The 21,591-nt window shown below is 37.8% G+C and overlaps 1 protein-coding gene across 1 annotated transcript; it reads right to left on the bottom strand.

The window, feature by feature from the left end:
* Positions 1-329: 329 nt before the first annotated feature.
* Positions 330-21,057, bottom strand: ppp3r1b (protein phosphatase 3 (formerly 2B), regulatory s1ubunit B, alpha isoform, b). The gene is made up of 6 exons (XM_055204471.2): positions 20,776-21,057; positions 12,885-12,924; positions 9,170-9,346; positions 8,733-8,792; positions 8,311-8,495; positions 330-2,498 (listed from the first exon to the last, which is right to left on the bottom strand). Exons 1-6 carry the CDS (start codon positions 20,776-20,778, stop codon positions 2,451-2,453), a joined length of 513 nt encoding a protein of 170 aa, XP_055060446.1. The 5' UTR covers positions 20,779-21,057; the 3' UTR covers positions 330-2,450.
* Positions 21,058-21,591: the final 534 nt, after the last annotated feature.

Raw genomic sequence — 21,591 nt, 5'->3', positions numbered from 1 at the left:
TAGTTGAGGAACTGAGTGGAAAACAGGTACAAAAGTGTGATAGATGGGAAGTGAACAAAAAAAGATACATTAATTGTATCATTAAAAATGTATCTATTTTTTATCACTCTTTGAATTTCTGGGGTCATTTTTACCCCCAAGGAACTCTAACGTATACAGGAAAATAAGGGCTGATGAGGGTTAAACACTGTGTTTGAGTACTACTATACAGTGGTTTTCCTTAACAATTTGTGTTTAATGCATAATAGTTTAGCTATGTACATGTTGCTTTGGTGCGTTTTGGGAATGAACATGGCAACCCTAGTGTAATCATCACACAGACTATATGGTTTTACAAGTCTCAAATATTATTTATTTCTCATTTTCATGAATGACATTTCAATGAATCCCACAGCATATAACGCAGCATGCAGAGAAACGAAGAAACAAACAAAAAAAAAAACATAAAAGCGAAACATTTTCACTTCCCAACACGCTCTCCCATCGACACCACACCTAAGTTAGATGGCTGTCTGACTGCCCAGCTAAAGCAATACAAAACAGAGAGCACTAACACATTATCCTGTACAAAATAATGAAATCATAAAGGAAAATGAAAGAGAAAATAATAAAAAAACTCCCTCTTTTTAACAATATCAGATTAATCAGAGGAAAAAAACTGAGCTTCGCTGGGAGTGACCGACACCAATCCAAGAATAACCCACACATTTATTTTTATTATTTTTCTTTCATAATAATATTAATAATAATAGATAAATGTAGTGAAGAAACTCGCTTTAAAATCATTTCCATGTTTAAGCATTTACCAAAAGGTTTGGCAACGTCCATATACGTGTATGTAACTGTCATTCAGATTATATAATATCTCAATAGTACGATTCATATGTAAACAAGATAATCTCTTTCCCCGAAAACCAGATCTACATGCACAACAGAAAGAAAAGAGGGCGAGAACCCTCCTGTATCATGCAAGCACATCACAAGACCACGAGGGTCTTTGGGAAAGACATTAAAGAGCGTCACCGTGCAGCAGTTGGCGCCAAACGCCTGATCGCGCGGGAAGAATCACACGTAAAGCAAATAGCGCGCGTGGCAAAACGCCGCGAAGTTTATTAATCCATGTCGACGGCGTTTAGTTCGGTCTCCCTTTTATGAAACGATCAAATCACACTGTTTGAATCAACCTTTGAAATGATGAAGGGAAAGAGACTCTGGACGCTCAGGTATTTTAAACCTCGTTTTGCCTACTTTGTGATCACTTGTCGATTAAACTCGATGACATGCTCGATTTAAAGCTTAAAAAAACACCCGAACCCACAAAACACACAATCTGTCCATCAATCCCTAATATACAAATATGAGCTACTAAGATCTTTACAATGCTGCCCGCAGTAGATTTTCAAATCGGGTGTTATTGTGATGTTGTATATATATGTGACTTTAAGGTTGAGAGGTAAAATAATATTATTTTCTCGCTGTGTTAAAATGTGATAAATTCAGAATACGCATAAAAGTTGAGAAATTGACAGATGGCACGGATCCATCCTATAGTAACGTGGTGTGATTTTATCTCCCCCCCAACCGCCCTGTCCAACACCCCCCTACACAAACAATAACACACCCATCTTAAAAGTAAACCATATATGTGCACGACTTTGAATATATTTGCTCTTTTTCTAGTCTAATATATCAGAAAGCAAAAGACTTCAATTGAACTCCCTGACAATATTAACAACACACTTATACATACATACATACACAGCATTCTCCATAGAAAATTTGAAATTTGCATTTTCCAAGACATATGAAGCAAATCAAAATAATGTTTGCGTAAAACATGTGGAAAAAGCCTTTTAATAGACTTGTGTTGATGTGTATTTTTCAATATAAATCAGCCATTTAAATATTCAGCTTTTGTTAAATCTCACATACACGTCGTGATTGGCACTTCATGCTTGAAGCGTGTTGCACTGAGATCAAGTGTGTCAGGTCATATACACATATTACCTGGAGATCATCTTTAAAAAAGACAGGACCAAAATAAATACAAAAAAATCCCCCCTAACTGAAACAAAAACAAATGTACACTTACATACACAATCACACAAATGATAACGCATACACACAAACACACACACACTCCTCTCTTCCTTCTCCACCAAACTGAATCGCTCGGTGATGGACAGAGAAGTCATCTCTCTAACTGTCCTTAAATACCCGAGAATTTGGATAGAAGAATCTCATGCTCTATAACACTTAGAATGGCAGGCGTTACAAGGCTCAGGGAGTATAAACAGGGAACAGAGGCATCATTCAGAGAAATACTTCCATTAAAAGAGAGAGACAGAGAGAGAGAGAGAGAGACAGAGAGAGAAAGCGTGTTAGCGGAGCTGATTCTCAGAAATGGAGAAGTGAATGAGGATGTTCAGTGAAGCGAGCCTTCTGTCTCCTCACACGTCCACCACCATCTTTTTGTGAATGTCTAAGCCGCCGACAACCTGCAAACCGAAGGGGAAAATATTAGGGCATTTTATAAACCGAGAAGGGAGACGTCCAAAATTCAGCTTATAGCTGCAATCGTAACTTTTTGGCTAATAAAACTTAAAGGAAAACACCACCGTTGTTCAACATTTTACTATGTTCTCACCTCAACTTAGACAAATTAATACATGCCTATCCTCCTTCAATGCATGCACTTTTAATCCTTGAAAAGCGCTTCGTGAATGTGTTAGCATTTAGCCCAGCCCCACTCATTCCTATGGCTCCAAAAAAAAGTTTATTTTGTGCCCCCATACTTACTCATGTAATGGCGCTTTTCCATTGCATAGCACCCCACGGCCCGGCCCAGCCTGGGTCGGGTCAGCTCACTTTTGGGAGCTTTTCCATTGGGATCACTTCGTAGTACCCGATACTTTTTTTCGTACCACCTCGGTTGGGGTTCCAAGCGACCCGAGCTGATACCAAACGTGACGCGTAAACACTGTAGTTCACTGATTGGTCTGAGAGAATCGTCATCGGCGCCGTCATCCTATTATGTAAAATATTAGCTTTAGCTTAAGCTTGCTGCTAGCTTGCGCTGTCTCCAGCAAACATGTTGTCATCTGTGCTCTGTTTTAAGTTTCCAAACACCCTTTTAGCGATTAAAAACATCCACAGGTTGTGAATCAGGAACACATAAAAGTTTTTTCCAGACTTGCAGTTTGTGCAACGTCAGTATTATTTATGCTTTAATGCAACTTCATTGAGGCTCAGCGGAGCGCCGTCGACAGACGCCACGGGTGTTTGAACAGAAACTGTTATGTGAGACAGAGGTAGTTATAAACGCGATGTGCAAAGTAAACTTCTATTTGTGGTGGCCAATTTTAATTTTGTGGCGGCACATTCGCGACGTGCACGTCAGTATTATTTATGCTTTAATGCAACTTCATTGAGGCTCAGCGGAGCTGTTGACTGACGCCACGGGTGTTTGAACAGAAACTGTCATGTGAGACAGAGGTAGTTATAAACGCAATGTTCAAAGTAAACATCTACGTATTTGTGGTGGCCAATTTTAATTTTGTGGCGGACTGATAAATAAATAAATGTTTGGGAATGTACAAGGACGCTCTCTCTTGTATGATGTCACAGCCGTATGCAGCGCAAATATAACGACACGCCTATAATTCCTCCCACTGCGAAGTGATACTAAACTCAATGGAAAAGCTAACCACGCCAAAGTGAGGTGAGCTGACCCGACCCAAACCAAACCATGCCGTGGGGTACCACGCAATGGAAAAGCGCCATAACTGTCTTTAAAGCAACACTAAAGAGTTTTTGCTCTTTGCTCCCCCTACAGGTTAGAAGCGTAATTGTCCATTACCACTGTTGTAAATACTGCAGCATAGCTGGCTCTGATTGGATTGTAGGTCTGCCGTAAAGCAAGTTTTTGTAGTTTTCACTCGAACTACAGGACCACTACCCGACGGTTGGAAACTTCTTTAGTGCGGTTTTGGCCGACAGAGGGCTGCAAAGCGAATGTGAAAGTACCGTTCACCCTGTTTTCAGTGGATGAACCACTGAAACTTTTTAGGAAATGTAATTTTAAGGTAAAAAAACTCTTTGGTGTTGCTTTAAATAGGGAAAACATGGAAGTGTTTGGTGGCTTCTAAATTCATTCCTGTTTGGAGCCAAAGAAATGAATAGGGCTAGGCTAAATGCTAACATATTCACGACGCGCTGTACAAAAATGAAGAGCATGCATTGAAAAAAGATAGGTATGTATTAAATGGTTGAGGTAAGAACATAGTAAAATATTGAAAAACGGTGGTATTTTCCTTTAACTGATTACCTTACCATTCCCTGAATCGCAATGTTAAACTTATAATAATGCTTTACAATAATTTAACTTGCAATTTTACGTTTAAACAGAGAAAGATAGAGAGGCAAATCTCACATTGCAGTTTAAAATGACCAATTTAAAGGGGTCCTATTTTGATTTTTTTTAAATATTTGAAACTGTATTTAAAGTGTAACGTTGCTGTTTAGCATAAAAAGATCTGCCAATTTGCAAAACTCAAAATCCACTCCAAAGGGATATACGTGTAGCCTGGTCCAACCAGACTCTCGTACATTAATTTCATGTGTACAGAAAGTCTGGCCACGCTCCATTACAAAGCGTTACTTCCGTTAAGGAGGGTCCTCTGTTGAAATTTAAAACTATTGGATCTGCCCAGAGTCAATCAGGATCTGCAATAGGCGATCGCTAACGCGTGGTCGTGACGTACATCTATCGCCGAAACCGGCTGGAAACAACAAGTCCGAATACTCAGACTAACAAAACTTAGCAAACATTGTTCTTTCTCCGGCTTTAACTTCTGTATATTCGGCAATTTGCAACAACGGATCGAATAGCTTTTCTCACGTCTTTCTCCGCTGCCATTACTGAACTACAACTCAAACTGACACACAACCTCAACGTCATCGTTCTTAGCCACCCCCCTCTGTTCGCTGATTGGACCTGCAGATTTTTGCAGGAGAAAATGAAACTCTACACAGCAGTCCCAGACGTAGTACTGAAGCGAAATGAAAATTAAGCGGAAGCACATAGGAGGGCGGAGCCAGGCTAATATATGTGACCCTGGACCACAAAACCAGCCATTTTTTAAATTAAGATTTATACAATCATCTGAATAAATAAGCTTTCCATTGATGTATGGTTTGTTAGGACAGGACAATATTTATCCAAGATGCAACTATTTAAAATCTGGAATCTGGGGGTGCAAATAAATAAATAAATATTAAGAAAATCGCCTTTAAAGTTGTCCAAATGAAGTCCTTACCATCAAATATTACTTATGATAAATAAATTTTTTATATATTTACAGTAGAAAAGGTACAAAATATCTTCATGGATCATGATCTTTACTTAATATCCTAATGATTTTTGGCATAAAAAAATAGAAAAATTTGACCCAAACAATGTATTGCTACAAATATACCCATGCGACTTATGACTGGTTTTGCGGTCCAGGGTCAAATATATTTTCTCTAACTTCAACAAACTTGATGGAAAGTCAAATGTCACAATAGCTTGGTTTCCATCACACTAATTTTATTTTCATTTCGATTAAAATATTTCATCTAGATCAATCACATAATTGTCATCAGTTAACTCGTGATTAAACTTAATCACACATTTTAATCTGTTCTATATTTACCTTAATTTAACACTTTTCAAGTTTTTAATACTTTAATCAACATAAACAAATATGGATGCTTTATGCTTAATATATGTTTATTATTAGCGAAAAAGTTAGCAAAATGATTTTGGAAAAAAATCCAGTTAAAGATTTTATAAAGATTCAAAAACAAAATCAAGGCATTCATACCTTAAAATCACAGGTAAAACTAATAGATTTGGCACACACAGTCAAAACGAATATCTATACATGTTAAACTTTTTTCTTTCTTTTATTGTTTAACTGACATTGAGGCAGACAGCTTTACTGTAATGCAGATCTAATATAATGTTACACATCAGATATTTCTCCACAACAGTTAATCAAACATTTACTTGAGACATAACAAATTATATCTGTGTAAATTCTTGTCAAAAAAGATATAGTTAAAACTGTTATTCTGTCTATGTTGCACATATCGGGGTCATGCGCGTGTGTGCATGCTTAAGATCAGCACGAGGAAGATCGTTTTTGAGTCTCCTTGCTCTTAATATCTCTTTAAACATTAATCAGGTCCCAAACTTTGTCTCTTAAAAACTTTAAACATCTAAAAATTATAACAAGTCCTGCACTTTATTTTCTAATTCCGGCATGTTTTAAAACCGAAACCAAAATCTCAGATGCGCAAGTGGATGGACACAAATCATTTGTATTAGTTAAGCATTTAGGACGATGCACCACTCAGAAATCGTACAAATAAAGATCATTTTAGACGTTTGATGACTATTTACTATCTAAGGCTCAATTTATCCAACAACGTGCTAGGCCTAGGGTCAAACAGAAATTGCGCGTTGCATTAATCGCACATTAATAAAATTAGTGTTGTTAAAATAAATTTGTCTCAATGCGTTATTAACGCATTAATTTTGACAGCCCTAATTTTGAAGTATCACATGAGAAACAAGTGACGGAAACACCAAATAATAAAAATCCGGTAATTTACAAAAATGTTTTACACTCGCTTGAGGTGGTTTTGGAATTATTCAAAAAAAAGAGTAAATGCAAATAATGGGAGATGGAAATGCATTTGCCAAATTAATTCTGACACAGCGAACATTAAACCCAGGTGACAGATCGTTTAAGCTGTATCAGCTGATGTTGTCTTTGCCATATGGGTGATTCTCACGAAACCATTGAAACACCACGGCACTAATGATTTTAGCTTTAAAATGTGTAATATAGTAACATTTAAAGGCATCAGAATTAACACAATACTGTGTTCTACCTTGCACAATGTGTGATTTCAACATAAGAATTTATAATTGTAAATTTTATCTAATTTTCTGCTGAAATTCTCATTACCGCAATGTGTCCGGCCATGTTTGAACATGCGTTATGTTGTAATTTAATCAAATTAACAAAAAATATTAAGAAAAAAAATAAATGGATGTTTTGCTAGACTACTTTAGATGACAGAAAAAATATTTACTGAATATTCATGTATAATAATAATGAAAAATTAGGGAAATGATGTGTCCATGCCTGATGTTCTCATCCTCCGCAACACTTTTTGAGAACAGTTTAAGCACACATACAGAATTTTAATAAAGTTTGATTTTGAGTGACCAAGCACATGGACCAGTTACTTCAAGATGGCTACCAGGTAAGATCATTTTTTTACAGTTAATTTGAAATATTGTCTTGTCAGAATGCTTACACGACATTTTGATTATCATTACCGCAACAGATGCTTATTAAATGTTAATTTAATTAATAGAAGCATAATACTTTGATTTTAAATGCATGTGCAGAATCTCCAAATTATGTTCTTTCAGGTTTGTCATGTCATTTTGAAAATATGTCAGTGTTGATGTTTTCTGACTGTTGCGGTAATGAGATTTTTTAGGACAAATTTTTTAAATTATGTTACAAAAAGTGTTAAATGATAAGTAAAAGTTTTTAAATTAATGTTCCCATTTACTCAAGACTTTGTTTTTCAATGTCTGGTGGGAAAAAAAGTAAGTTTAAGCAATTTTTACATTTTCATGCTTGACATTTTTAAAACCAAGTTTTCGTGAGAATCACCCATATATGGAGCTCAACGTCATTGCAATGCCCTTGCTGCTAGCGCCTGCATCAAAAATTCTGCATTACTTCTTCTGTGCACCGCATTCAGTTTGGCAATTACAAGCTGCACTGCTAGTAAATTTATAACTTGCCAAATCATAACTAAATGCAGTCCTGTCTCTATTTTCTAAGCGTGCCTTGTTTTATTTACTGTTGGTTACTGGGTTACCAATACCACATTCATTCGTTCTAACAACTTGATGGAAATGCACCTAATTCGCATTTGTTTGTTTTTCTTTTTTTGTGAATTTTGAAAAAAATCGCTTCTTGCAACTAATGAGAGCTGAGCTAGAACAGAGTATCTGAGGTAAACTGGGTAAAAGAGGTGCTGTAATAACGTAAAATATATTAAACTTAATGCGATAAAAAAAAAAATCAAACCTTGTTGACTCCTAAAACAAAATTAAGACTTTGTAAAAGAGCCATAAAAGGACTCCGGATTTTACTGGGTGAACTTTGCTAAATCCCAAAATTAAATCCAGCTCAGAATAAAATGCAAAAGGAATATGGAAATGGAGTAACTCACAGCACAGAATTCCTCGAAGGATATCCTTCCATCTCCATCCTTGTCTGCGTTGATGATGGTTTTATCGACGATCTGCTGCAGCTGAGTGTCCTTCAGGTTGTTCCCCACCATCATCTTTAGCACTTGGAACAGCTCACCGTTGGATATGTAACCGTCCTTATCCATGTCATAAATCCTGAACGCAACTGCAGAAACAAATGACGAATGCCAGAAAGATGATTTCATGCTATAGCCCAAATTTGGTTAAGGAACAGTTTTCATTCCATGTTTAGCCTGAAAGCGACCACTGCTGCTTTTATAGGCCGTCTACAACAAGTGTCGAATCTGCACGTCACCTCTGAACTTTCACTAATGGACCAATCGGCTGTAAGATTGAGACTATGGCAAATCCTAATAATGACTGAAGATTGAAAGATACTCAAAGCGAAGTTTCTGCTCTTTGTCGCCCTTGACGCTGAACTGCGAGACGCCCTCGATGAACTCTGAAGATAATAGGATAAACATAAGGGTTAGCAGCGAATTTATGTTGATGTATCTAAACTCTAAAAGTACACGGCGCATCTATGAAGTTGGCAAGACCCCATGACTCCAGAGTTCTGGAGCAGTACAGCTTGTGCTTCCACAAATCTGCAATAAACTTCTCCATGAGGCAGTTAAATGTTATCCCTACGGCTCCGTTTCAAAACCTTGTATGTTGCCTTGTCCTCTACTGCGTATATAGGCAGCTGCCTTTTGAGGTATAAAACTGTAAGGCATACAAATAGTGGGTAAAATATTATTTCGTCAAGCTTATCACAATGCATTATGAATTTTGCCCGAAAGAAAGCTTAATTTTAAAATGTTTAAAAATTTCTGAGACCTTTAAAGTCCACTTCCCCGTTTCCATCCGTGTCGAATATATCGATGACTCGTTGGACCAACGGGTTCTGCTGCAACTCCGGTAGAGACATGAACTCCTCCACGCTGAGAGACCCCGAGTTATCCAGGTCAAGTTTCTTAAACCTCTTTCCTAGTCTTTTAATCTCATCAGCATCAACTGAAACAGAGAGAAAGAAACACGGACAACAATTATTTCCACAGAAGTACTAAAATACAAACAAACAAACATTCTTGAATATTTCTTGTTTGATTGGATTTCCCTCCAACAGCCACCATCCCTGCTAGTTTACTCTCAAAATGGTGATCCACCATGCTGGGCGTTCACATACACACGAGGAACGTATATGTCATAATCCATATTTAATGCAAACCCTTTGTACATCCCATCAAAAAGTCAAAACCCTCACCCGGTTTCTCCTCTCTGGTCGTCATGATCATCGTTCAGAGAGACACTGTTGAACTACAGCAAAGTGTCGTGCTGTGTGGACGACTAAATAATCTAATCTCATTGGGATAGGCACGTGGTACACACCGCCAGTTATCCGCAGGCTGAGGGCAGTCAGCTCTGCACAATTAATCAAATTAAAATACAAATCGCCCAGTACTATTATTAAAAGCTTCAATTTTAATAAAAATGTAATATGCATGCCTCAAAGTTAAGTTGTCTGTACTGCAGTCTACAAGAGAGGTATGCAATCAATGAACATTTTACATAAACTTCATCTCTGTATGTGCTGGATTGCTTCAATACAAAAACAAAAATAACAAAGCTTGATTGGTAAACCTGAAGATCACAGTACCAGTATGCGAAATATCTTTCCAGCATACAACAATATCGTTCGTAAGAGGCACATAAAGAAAGATAAGAATAAAACGTAGGCTGATTTCCGCTGTGCTATTTTGAGGCTACCTGATCAGGCAACCTTGTAACCATTGATGATGTAACCATTCTCTCTCGATTTTATGCAAAATCCACTTTTACAAGGTGTTTGGACATAAATGTGTGTTGGCAGTGTGTGAACACAACCACCCTACGATAAAAAAAATTCAGCCGCTCCTTGTTTTTTAATCCCCATTAAACCGAAGCAGTCTCATTAGACATGCCGTTTTGATTCTCTTATCAATGTGAGGTCACATTGATAAAGCCCCGCCCACTTACAGTCATGCATTACCATAGTTTTCACCTTCAGCGAGTTCTACTCTGTCCACTAGATATTATTGTCTCAGACTGTAATTTCGCATGTATGCGTCATGCGTGACCTTTCAACGTGATTACATAATACGTAAGGTCACACTGGCACGTCACGTGGCTAGTGCAAGATAAGAAGTTGTGGTTTAAAAGTACATTTTGTATATTTTTTCCCCAAAAATTACGATCGTTTAGCTAGATAAGACACTTATGCCGCGGTTGGGATTATTTATAATACTTTTCCATTGCATAATACCCCACGGTTTGGTTTAGTTTGGGTCGGGTCAGCTTACTTTTAGGAACTTTTCAATTGGGTGCAGTACATAGTACCGATACTTTTTTTCGTACCACCTCGGCTGGGGTTCCAAGCGACCTGACCTGATACCAAACGTGACGTGAAAACACTGTAGATCACTGATTGGTCTGAGAGAATCGTTACTACCAGAATCATCTCTATAATGTAGATTAGCTTTACCTGTGCTAGCTTGCGCTGTCTCGAGCAAACATGTTGTCATCTGTGTTCTGCTAAAAGTTCCCAAACTCCCTTTTAGCGATGAAAACATCCACAGGTTGAGAATCAGGGACACCATAACAGTTTTTTCCAGACTTGCAGTTTCTGGCAGCACATTCACGATGTGCACGTCCGCATTATGCTTAAATGCAACTTTAATGAGGCTCAGTGGAGTGCGTCGACTGACGCCACGGGTGTTTGTACAGAAACGGTCGTGATACAGAGGTAGTGATAAACACGATGTGCAAACATTTATTTATGGTGGTCAATTTTAATTTTGTGGTGGACTGAGAAATAAATAAATGTATGGGAATGTAAAACGACGCTCTCACTTGTATGATGTCACAGCAGTAGGCAGCGTAAATATAACGACACGCCTATAATCCCTCCCACTCTGAAGTTATACTAAACTTGATGGAAAAGCTAACCAAGCCAAAGTGAGGTGAACAGACCTGACCCAAACCAAACCGTGGGGTAATATGCAATGGAAATGCGCCATTATAGCCCTTTGAAACTGTAACTGAAACTGTTAAGGTCCAATATGTCCAACATATATACAGGTTTGTAACAACATGAGAGTAAGAAATTTGTGGCAGAATTTTCATTTTTGATGAACTATCCCTTTAAAGCATTTCTAAGGTGGCATTTACATATATTAAGTGCTCTGAATGGAGAATATAGGACAGGGGTCCAACTTTTTTCAAATTTAGACATACAATTTGACACTGCACTTTAAAAAAGCTGGTGGTGGTGGCACGCATTAAAACAAAAACACATTGCACCAATCAATGAATGTGTTTGGTGTCATGTCTGTAGGGGAGATCCAACCCTAGCATATTTTGTTGCCAGATTTCTATGCTCAAAGGGTGCACATGAATGAATGCTTTTTGGATGATGTCATCAAAGTGCTCCATTACCACAGCTGTTAATTGCTGTGGGATTATGGTGTCCTTGTGGTTGCTAAGCATCCATCTGACCAACAGGTGGCTCAGTTTTACACCAACACACACATTATCACCCTGTTACAGTACTCTGTATTGAATTACTGTATTGACTCCTGAGACAAAGAAAGGAGCATACATGATTTTTTACCCTGCGAAATAAAAAAACAGCATTTTGGGGCAAGACCTTCTACATATATGAAAAAATATAAATGATTTTGAATTTTAGATTTTGCACAATTTAATATTCATATTCTTGCTTAGTCTCAGCCTCGGGGCACATGCATATAGCTACATCCTTAATAAGCATCATATCAACAAGAAAGGTCCAGCTTGACTCAAAACTGGTCTTCTCATGATCACAGAAAACAGGTTATGTTGAATTAGAAACATCACCAGTAAAGGGGACTCTGGGCAATGTAGTCCTATGCAGCTGCAGAAGAACAAATATTATGTGCATGCAAATATAATTGGACTGACTGTCCACAGCATGCAAAATTTTCAGAATACTAGCAACACGAACCAGAAATGAATTAAACCACATAAACTGAAGTATCGCTTCCACCCCCCTACACTCCTAAAATAAACCAGGCAGCCCTGACACTGACCTTTACCAACTGGAGGCATTTATAGCCTTCGTTTTTACTAACAACTTTACACCAGCCAGTCTAGTCTGAGTGAACCGGTGCTGGCCCCCCTCCAAACCTTAAGTGTGCCCCTCTGATCCAGGGGATACCCTCTCCCTCACGTCCCAACACTGGGCGTTTAAAGGGACAGGAACACTAAAACTTTGGACTGGTTTGACAAACTAGATTTTTGCGTATAAAAAATGTAGGTCCCTTCTATGACACTTATCAGCCCTTAGAGATGTCTTAGAGGACATTTGAGAAACCAATTTTTTTCTATAGCAGGTTTATAAAAATTATTTTTCTATAAACTCTAAAACAAATTTTAACAGTGTTAAAAAATTCTTCTGTCTTTTAGAAAAACTTCATCGCTCCCATTGGTGAATTCACAATAGCAGGTATGATGGCACAGGAGCCCATGTACTTACAGTGTGAGCACATCTCCAAGGGATAACTCGCCTCATTTCCCTGTAAGACAAAGAAGAAGTCCAAATTAATACAAGGAAAATTATCACTGGTAAAAATATAGACAGTGGGGAAAATGTAGTGGCCCCCATATGACAAAAAAAAAATTATTTTGCCAAACATATGTTTTAAATATATGCAAATTTTGTAGAAAGAAAAGCTTAAATCTATTTTTGAATTTGAATCTTTATATATATTAACATATATATCATTTATTTCAAATTTTACAACCCATATGGCAAAAATATGTATTTTCCCTGGCCAAAATATAAAAGTTTGTCGAAAATTTAAGCATAAAATGTACTATAAATGAAATATGAAATTATATTTCAAACCTGTTTTTACAGGTTTGTAACCCAATGCAACATGAATATAAATGCTTTTAAAAAAGAAAATCTTATTTTTTATTATTTTATATGGCCAAAAATATATTGTGTTGAAAAAATATATTTCAGTACATATATTTTTTGTCTTTTTTTTAAATATATAAAAATTATGTTTGAAAAAATATATTTTTTTCCATATGGGGCAATAAATGCCAATATGGTGTCACGTTTACAACTTCAATAGCAACATAGATGTGTTCTTTACAAGCCACGCAAGAACCAATGAAATTTGATGCTATCAGCGTCCTGCCATGCGCTGAATGGTACATTGCTATGGATGCGCGATGTATCGATCACTAAAAATGCTCAACATATTAAGCGTTTTCTTTACCAAAAGTATTGCTTCACTTCAGAAGCAGAAATTCATATATGGGTGAATGTGAAATAAAGGACAAGTTTTAAAGGGGCCAAAGAATGCATTGAAATAATTTGTTAAATTGTTCTCTGATATCTACTAGGGATGTAACGGTATCAAAAATTCACGGTACGGTAGTATTTCGGTATGATGCCCGCGGTACGGTAATTATTGAAACATTTGCAGGAAGAAAAAAAAACAAATGAAGACTTGGAAAAACTCCCATAAGTGTTTATTAAACAAGACTGAACATTACAATGTACAAAGTGTAGTGAAGTGTTTACAATTTTCATAAAAAGGACAGAAAAATTAAGTTTCATTTTAGTTTGTCGACTTTAAACAACTCCCAATCAGTCAGGTTTTAAGAATTGAGTGACTCCCTCAATTGACCTAGTTTTTATTATTATTAATATTAATGCTAATGCTTGGTACTCCTATTAAAGCAACGGTTGTGATTGTAGAATCAAGAAAAGATGATGGGTTTTAAGATGGGTCAATTCCTGAAAACAAAAGCAACCCAGTAAAAAATGAAAATTGCTTACTTATTGTAGCTGGACTTAGAGCTGAGGTCAGCTCACTTAATACAGGGGCGCGTTTCCAAATCGGAAGTCTGCAGCCTCTATGGGTCGCATTTGTAGGCTGCATACGTAATGAAGACCGTCTTATTTCAAAATATTAACATTTTTTAAGTTGACTATTATTCTTATTTAATCATATATTATTGTAACACGCATATGACTTGCGAATAATACTCAGTTAACTTAAATACACCAGGCGTTTAATGACGGATGCAGCCTGCATATGCGATCTAAGGAGGCTGCAACCTTCTAATTGAAAAACGGCATACACACTCTGCTCATTCACGGATTTACTCACTCGTTTTTTGAATGTCCATCACATTTTGTCCTTCCTCGTTTCTTGTCACAGCGAACGCGAACTTTTTCGACACATCAGATTTAAAGTCCGTGTTTCTTTTGCTTCCGCCATTACCGCTTGTAGAGAGGAGGCGTCAGAGTAGCACGCATGGGATTATGGGAATTGTAGTTCCCGCGTCCCTCCACTCGCTTTACTTGACCGGAAAAAAACTACACGTGTTGCCCGGAAGACCTAACGTTTTACTGATCATGTGACCACGGTGGTACCGGGAAAATCTTCTACCGCAATACCACGAAATTTATAATACCGTTACATCCCTAATATCTACATAGAAGGTATGTGGCTTTATTAAGTGTAGAAATCATTCAGAGACGGTTTTATATGTCCATTTACAACCCTAATATTTGCCTTTAGAATGAAATGGTCTATTATTACCTTATTTGAAAGGGTCATGAATAATAATGTTGAGCTCGGCTCTGATTGGCTGTTTCACAGAGCAGCTTCTTCAGTAGCTCTGTGTGTGTGTGTAAGCAGATCTTATGTTTTAACCCTGTATCAGTATCAATTATTTGGAAATTGTTAATGAATGTGGTAAGTTTGTGTTTTTTTTAGTATGGTCCTGCAAAACATAACTGTGATGTCACCAGTAAAACTTCAGCCTAAACCCTAGCACAGGGGTCTCCAACCTTTTTATGAGCAAGGGCTACCACAATGGATAAAACAATCTGGAGGGCTACTTTTTGATATAGTCTACTTAAAACTTTTTTGTTTTACTTGTTTATTTTTTTGACTTGTTTATATGTTTTAGTATTGTTTAAAATTTTAACATACGTAAACCAAGCCAAGCTAATATAAAAAAATATGTAATGAATAAATATTACAGTTGAGACTATTAATAGAATGTGCTTTGGCGGGCACCTCACAGACTCTGCGCAGGCTACCCTGTGCCCGCGGGCACCACGTTGGTGACCCCTGCCCTAGCATTAATTAGCATATAGCGCCTACTCAGCAGTCACAACTTTGTTTTTAGCATTGTAACAACATTGTACTAAATGTAATGTTGGGGCGTACATCATGATGTAAAAAGTCGGTGTTATGTTGAGATTGGCCTGTTTTCTCGTTGTCTTTTGCATGCAGAAGGAAACGATCGCATTTGAGGCTCATGAAAGGTCATTACCATGTCATTGGCAGTTTTACATTTTACGGTACCTTTAAATTTTGAAGAAGTTTTGTGTGTGCAAATTTAGTAAAGCCAGACCTTTATGCACTGCCACGTAATGACACTCAGGTGTCAGTAGAGACGTGAAGTAAAATGGTCCTCACAGTCACCACGCTAGCACTTAACACGTCTGAGCTAAATAGCTAATCAGATGTAAAGAGTGCGTTGACAGTGCTACGGAGGCGGACACCAGTGTCAGACAACAAGCGCCAAATGATGTAAACACTCACAATACATAATCCACTGTCAATCTTAATACCAAGCATACTGAAAGAGGACAAACCTTAATGATGAAAGTTAACACTAGGAGTCATTCAACATGACTGGTATGGATATAGAAAGCAGCAGGGTGACAAATATAGAGCAGATGTATATGAATTTACACATGACACAAAACTGCTTGACGACCATAAACAACTCAATTATGTTTCACGCTGTTCCTTGTCTTGACCTGTTTGAGACACAGCCCACTGTGTTTTTGCATTACGTCATGCTTCATTGCTACGAAATGTAAATAACATAAAGCAGTTTGGCACCATAGCCGATCTGGCAAAATCTCCATCGGTTAACTTAATACCTTTCTACCATTGTGCAGTACAAACCACCACCCTGACATTATTATTTAATTATAAGTTAAAAGAGGAAATGCACTACAGAAATCAGGCCATTCCACCACCAACCCAATTCCATCACACTGGGACATTCAGAAATAGCAGGAGACAAAGAAAGCAATAGACACAGTAAGAAAAATGAAGTATGTCATGATAAAAAGAATCATCTCACTTAACAATGACTGATCACACTTGCTTGGTTTTAAAACCTTCTGTAGTGTGCGGCATTTGGTTGAATTCAGAGGAGCTAAAGCACACCACCAGAAGAAACCAGAATGAAATGTGACAAGCTTAAATATATATCTTTGCAAGATGGTGGGTGAAAAGTGTATCTAATAATTAAAAATAGACTACATTTTATTGACAATAAACAAAAATGTTAAGAATGCAAATAAACCGGGGCATCTATTAAATATTACTCATCTTTGTTTAGAGCGTCCAGGGTAAAATCACTTCTATTGTGATTAAAGCTTAAAGTATAGTCTGTTTTTTAAGAACACACAGTCTTGCAAAGCATAGTATATAAGCCTCATACATGTGTACACAGATGTATGACGCATGTGCATTGCAACAGAATGCAACGCATCTCCTGGGCTACATACTACATTCTTCTACGCATACATACTATGCACGGTCACAAAAATCTGGCGGTGCGCATACAATGCGCGCATACTATTTTGATTACGGTCTTTACACGCACTTTACGCAGACCTTCACGTATGTGCAAAATCGAGGAATATACTTCTAGCTTTAAACCCCTTTTACTAGGGATGTGCATTTATGTCATTTTTTCTTTTCGATTAATCCATAGGTCTGAAGAACGAGTACTCGATTAACTGGGGGCGGGGCAATCAAAGGGGCGGGGCGTACACGTCATGGTGAAAATGAAAATATTTTTATTAAAAACACTCAAATAAAACTTAATTTGAAGAAACTATGACAGAACAATGAACACATACTAGATTTTTAATGAATTAAATGTTGTTAACAGAAACCTCTAACAGGAAAAGCTGCGTGATGAAGTGAAACTTAAGGGTTAATAAACAAAAACCGAAGCTCTTTCTATATGACGCACTCTGCATAATATTAAGCCTTTATACAACATAAATGTACAACGTGCATCTATCTGCATTAAATGCAAGACTTCAACTAAGTTTTCAACTAAGTTATCTTAAAAAAAGTTTAACTCCCTTTGTGGATGTGCATCATAAACGACGCACTTTTAAACACGTCCAGTCAAAGCTCAAGCTTCATAACATTAAGCAGCTTTAAGTCTTTTGCTATCATTTTAGCGTTTAGCTGTGTCGTGTCATCCTCTTACCTCAGTCAAGATGTAATGTTAATGCTCGTATGGCTCTCTGGTATCTCTTCACAATTGATATTTAAATATGAGATGATAACCCATTGAACTTTTGACGGCGCTGTACATTTTGCACCTGACTGACTGTATTACTAAAAATCACAGCATCCTTTTAAACCATAATGCCTCAGTGATATAAGTTGTGGCCGGCTTCGCGGGCTGGCAGTCTGCCGCGAATTGCGCGGATCGGCGGGTTCCTGAATTATCTGTTTGTTTCTAAATCATGCATGATAACGTTACTGATGTCATACGCCGGCCTGCGTAGCTCGACACGACGTCAAACACGAATCTTCAGACCCAGTCTTTACTACCACATGCGCGTGTAATGCTAACCAGACATCCAAATGCCGCCATATCCACAATAAATAAATAAATAAACCCACACGATCATCGTTTTCGTGATCAATCATCGATGCCACGTTCGAGTACTTGAGCAATCGTGTCATTACGGGACCTGACCCAAAATCGAACGAACCCCGAATGAATTCCAGACACATTTTTCATGTATTTTCTGTAATCTCGGTGTGAAAGGGGCTTAAATAATTTCCTTTAACATTTTAAAATGAGATAAGTGCTCTAATTTATCTACTTAACATCTTCTTTAGCAAGCAAACTAAAGCACCCCTTTGGTGCAGACGAAGTGTACAGGAGTATTTTGGGTGTACACATCGTGAAAGAAGACTAAACCAGAACGGGACATGTGAGTGACCTCAGTCACACCGGTTCAAATGCTTCTCACTAAGGGCTCTAATTAACTTTACCTAATTTACTGCATTCAGACACAGCCATTGTAACTCTAAAATTAGTTAGGACACTCCAGTGCATCTACAAACACAGACTACAACAGTTGGTAGCTTTGTGCTATTTTGACATCAGCGTTACAGAGACAGCAAATTAGCTTAAACTGGATTTAAGGTTTAAGGTTACTTTATCCAGTTATATGGTCTTGACAGTGAACAAGTAACCCGCAAGGATCTCAACTGCTTATTGGCTAAAATGAAACTATGTTGTACATTTTATGACATCACTTTCTTCTCCAGCACTCCAGTGTCCAATCTGGGGGGTTCCTTCAGTGGCCTTATCTAAAAGCAAGACATCAAAGTGCCGGCTGGCATGTTGTGGCAGCGTTACCTCCACGACTTCTACACAACAGAGAAAATATTTTGCACTTCCTGATGAAAGAAATGCTTCAATAACCACCTTTCAGAATAGACTAAAATTAAGCCAATGTGAAACACTATGCAAATGCACATTCAACTTAAATGCAGGGCACTTAGCTTCATGTACCAGGATATAGTTGGATTGTTAAAATACAGCAAGTGGGCATTACATACCAGTTTGTTAGATGGGAGGCCTTAAAAGTAAGAGGGTTTCATAACATCACACATGCATTATGCACAGTAAAGTAACTTGCTAAATGCACATTGCTATCTCTTAATGGAGGTCTCAGGTGTGGGCCTAGATTTTTTAGACACAGTTTACATCTGGTCAATTACGATACATTTAAAATCAGTAAAGGCGGGCGCCTGTAGTCCAGGGCAATGCTAAAACTGGGTCTGTGAAGGCAACTAGGATTCCCTGGAATTCCCTGTTATGCTGTGCATCCCAAGTATGCATACTTTTCTATTCTCTGAAGAACGTGCAAACAGCATGTCTTTCACGGTCAAATGTTACGTACAGCAAGGTCCTTAAAAACTCGTAAAAAGGATGCAGTATGAATGAAAGCGATTGTCCATATTTTAGCTCCACTATCCCTTTAAGATACTATGGTGAACTTAAGTCACTTTAAATAGCTTTACCAGTTTGTTTTTGTATTTTCTTTCCCACACGGACATATACAGGAGAAAGCGATGGCGTAATATCAAAGGATGCACGGGGCTTTTAAAAATATCTAATGTGGTTTTGTTTATGTCACAGCCATCTGGATTTGCTGCTATAGCTAGTACGAATTAAGCATAGCACATTCTCATTTTAGAGAGCGTCCGATTGGATGAAATTTTAGGAGTCGTGACTCCTGTCGTAATATTTTGTTGTCCTTTTTCTCAGATCAACACACAGAGCAACTACTACATACTGAGAAATCACCTATCGTCCCCACATACAATATTGACATAGGTGGGGAATAATTGACGACGAGCCATTAAATTATTCGAAAATAATGCACACCCAAGGTGGTAGTGCGCATTGAACTATTGACCGGATGTCAATTATACCACAGTTATTGTCAAGACATTGCTCTGGGGTTTATTTTAAGAAATTTGACGTCAGGTGTGCGTTTATCGAAAAATAAAGCACACCTGTGGAACATTTCTCAACCATTCAACAGCCCCATGGTATAATCACTAATATCATTGTGTTTATTTTTTATGAACACTCTAAATTTCTATTTTAACTGCCTGAAATCTCCAAGTTATTCACGAGCACAGCTCACTGTATGATTTCTACCGAGTTGTCTCAGCATAAATTTGACATAAACACATGCCTTCCTCTCTCAAGTCACCAATGACACAAACTCAACCCTGTGGACGCTATAATTGACAGAAGACCACGTAAACAAGATGCTTGTATTATAGTGACGATTTTCAAGAAAAAGCACATTTATGTAGTTGATAGGCCAGCAGAGTCGATGTCAAGTCGATTCAAGTTGTCAACGGATCTATTTTACAGGCTAACAAGCTCTCGATCAACTTGACAGCGGCATCGATCGAGCCTCCGTTACAATGAAGCTGCGATACAATATTTCCCTGCCGCGCCATTACAGTGTTCAACTGATACAACATATCACTGATCGTTTATGAAACTAAAATCTTTCAAATCTACGCGTTGTTTTCTCCGTTCATAGCGTACACAGCCTGAACGTGGGCCACACTGACAGCCATAGCTCCGTTTTATCAACAACAGCTTCGATCACGACACCGCAAGCGCATTTCCAGCGGGGTCACGGCACCAGAAAACGCATTTAAACGCGGGATCGATGCGAAGCGCAACATGCTTGCGGAAGTATCTCGGACATGTTTGCACTGGTTTGACGGTAGTTAGCTCCTTACCATTTTGTCGGTCGGGTCGTCTTCGCCTTGTGCAGAAACTCACGGAATCAGCTGGGCCTGGTGGACTCCGCGCGGTTGTGGCAGGGCGTTTTTCGGACCGGAGTCGACGAGCGTTATGGCGAGTCGCTGCTATTTGGTTGTCGGTGTTTCAGTCGACGGATGACGGGCTCACTGCAGTGGCTTCTGGAGGTGCGCAGCGGAGGGGGAAGAGGCAGTGGGTTGAGTTGGTGGTGAAGAGAGAAAGAGGGAGGGAAAGAGCAAACCGAGCGTGTGGAGGGGGAGGTGCGTTAGAACTGTACATCCGGGTATTCCTGCCTTATTTTCTCTCTCTGTGAATACACGAAACAGTTGCTTTGCCATATTGATTTGATAGAAATTATTAAATTATAAAATATTTATGCAAAAAAAAAACTTTTAGTAACCAATATGCTGTACGTATACTGTAAAAATAGATTTGAATGATAAAAGTATAATCATTTATTATTTGTGAAAAAGAATATTGTGAATATTGCTAAATATGGGGAAAAAAATACAAATTAAATAGTACATATCATGTAAACATATGCATAACAGATTTTGTATTTGTTTTTTTATAAGTGTAGTAATGAATTCATTCCACCAGGAAGTGACAGAAATAACATCATTTGCATATTTATTGCATTTTTTTTAAAGGTGCAGTATGTAATTTTTAGAAGGATCCTTTGACAGAAATGCAAAATAATATACAGAACTATATTATCAGGGGTGTATAAAGACCTTTCATAATGAACCGTTGTGTGTTTATTACCTTAGAAGAGACCTTTTAATCTACATACA

Source organism: Misgurnus anguillicaudatus, chromosome 3, assembly GCF_027580225.2.
Source record: "Misgurnus anguillicaudatus chromosome 3, ASM2758022v2, whole genome shotgun sequence".
Lineage (NCBI taxonomy): Eukaryota > Metazoa > Chordata > Actinopteri > Cypriniformes > Cobitidae > Misgurnus > Misgurnus anguillicaudatus.
Note: the sequence above shows the minus strand (reverse complement) of the source record. Positions and strands in the feature narration are given on the sequence as shown.

What these genes read in the sequence shown, in the direction of transcription:
- ppp3r1b (XM_055204471.2), bottom strand. An exon ending in CGGGGAAGTGGACTTTAAAG is followed by an intron (nt 8,793 to 9,169) that starts GTCTCAGAAATT and finishes TATTATCTTCAG; the next exon opens with AGTTCATCGAGGGCGTCTCG. An exon ending in CAAAGAGCAGAAACTTCGCT is followed by an intron (nt 8,496 to 8,732) that starts TTGAGTATCTTT and finishes TTGTTTCTGCAG; the next exon opens with TTGCGTTCAGGATTTATGAC.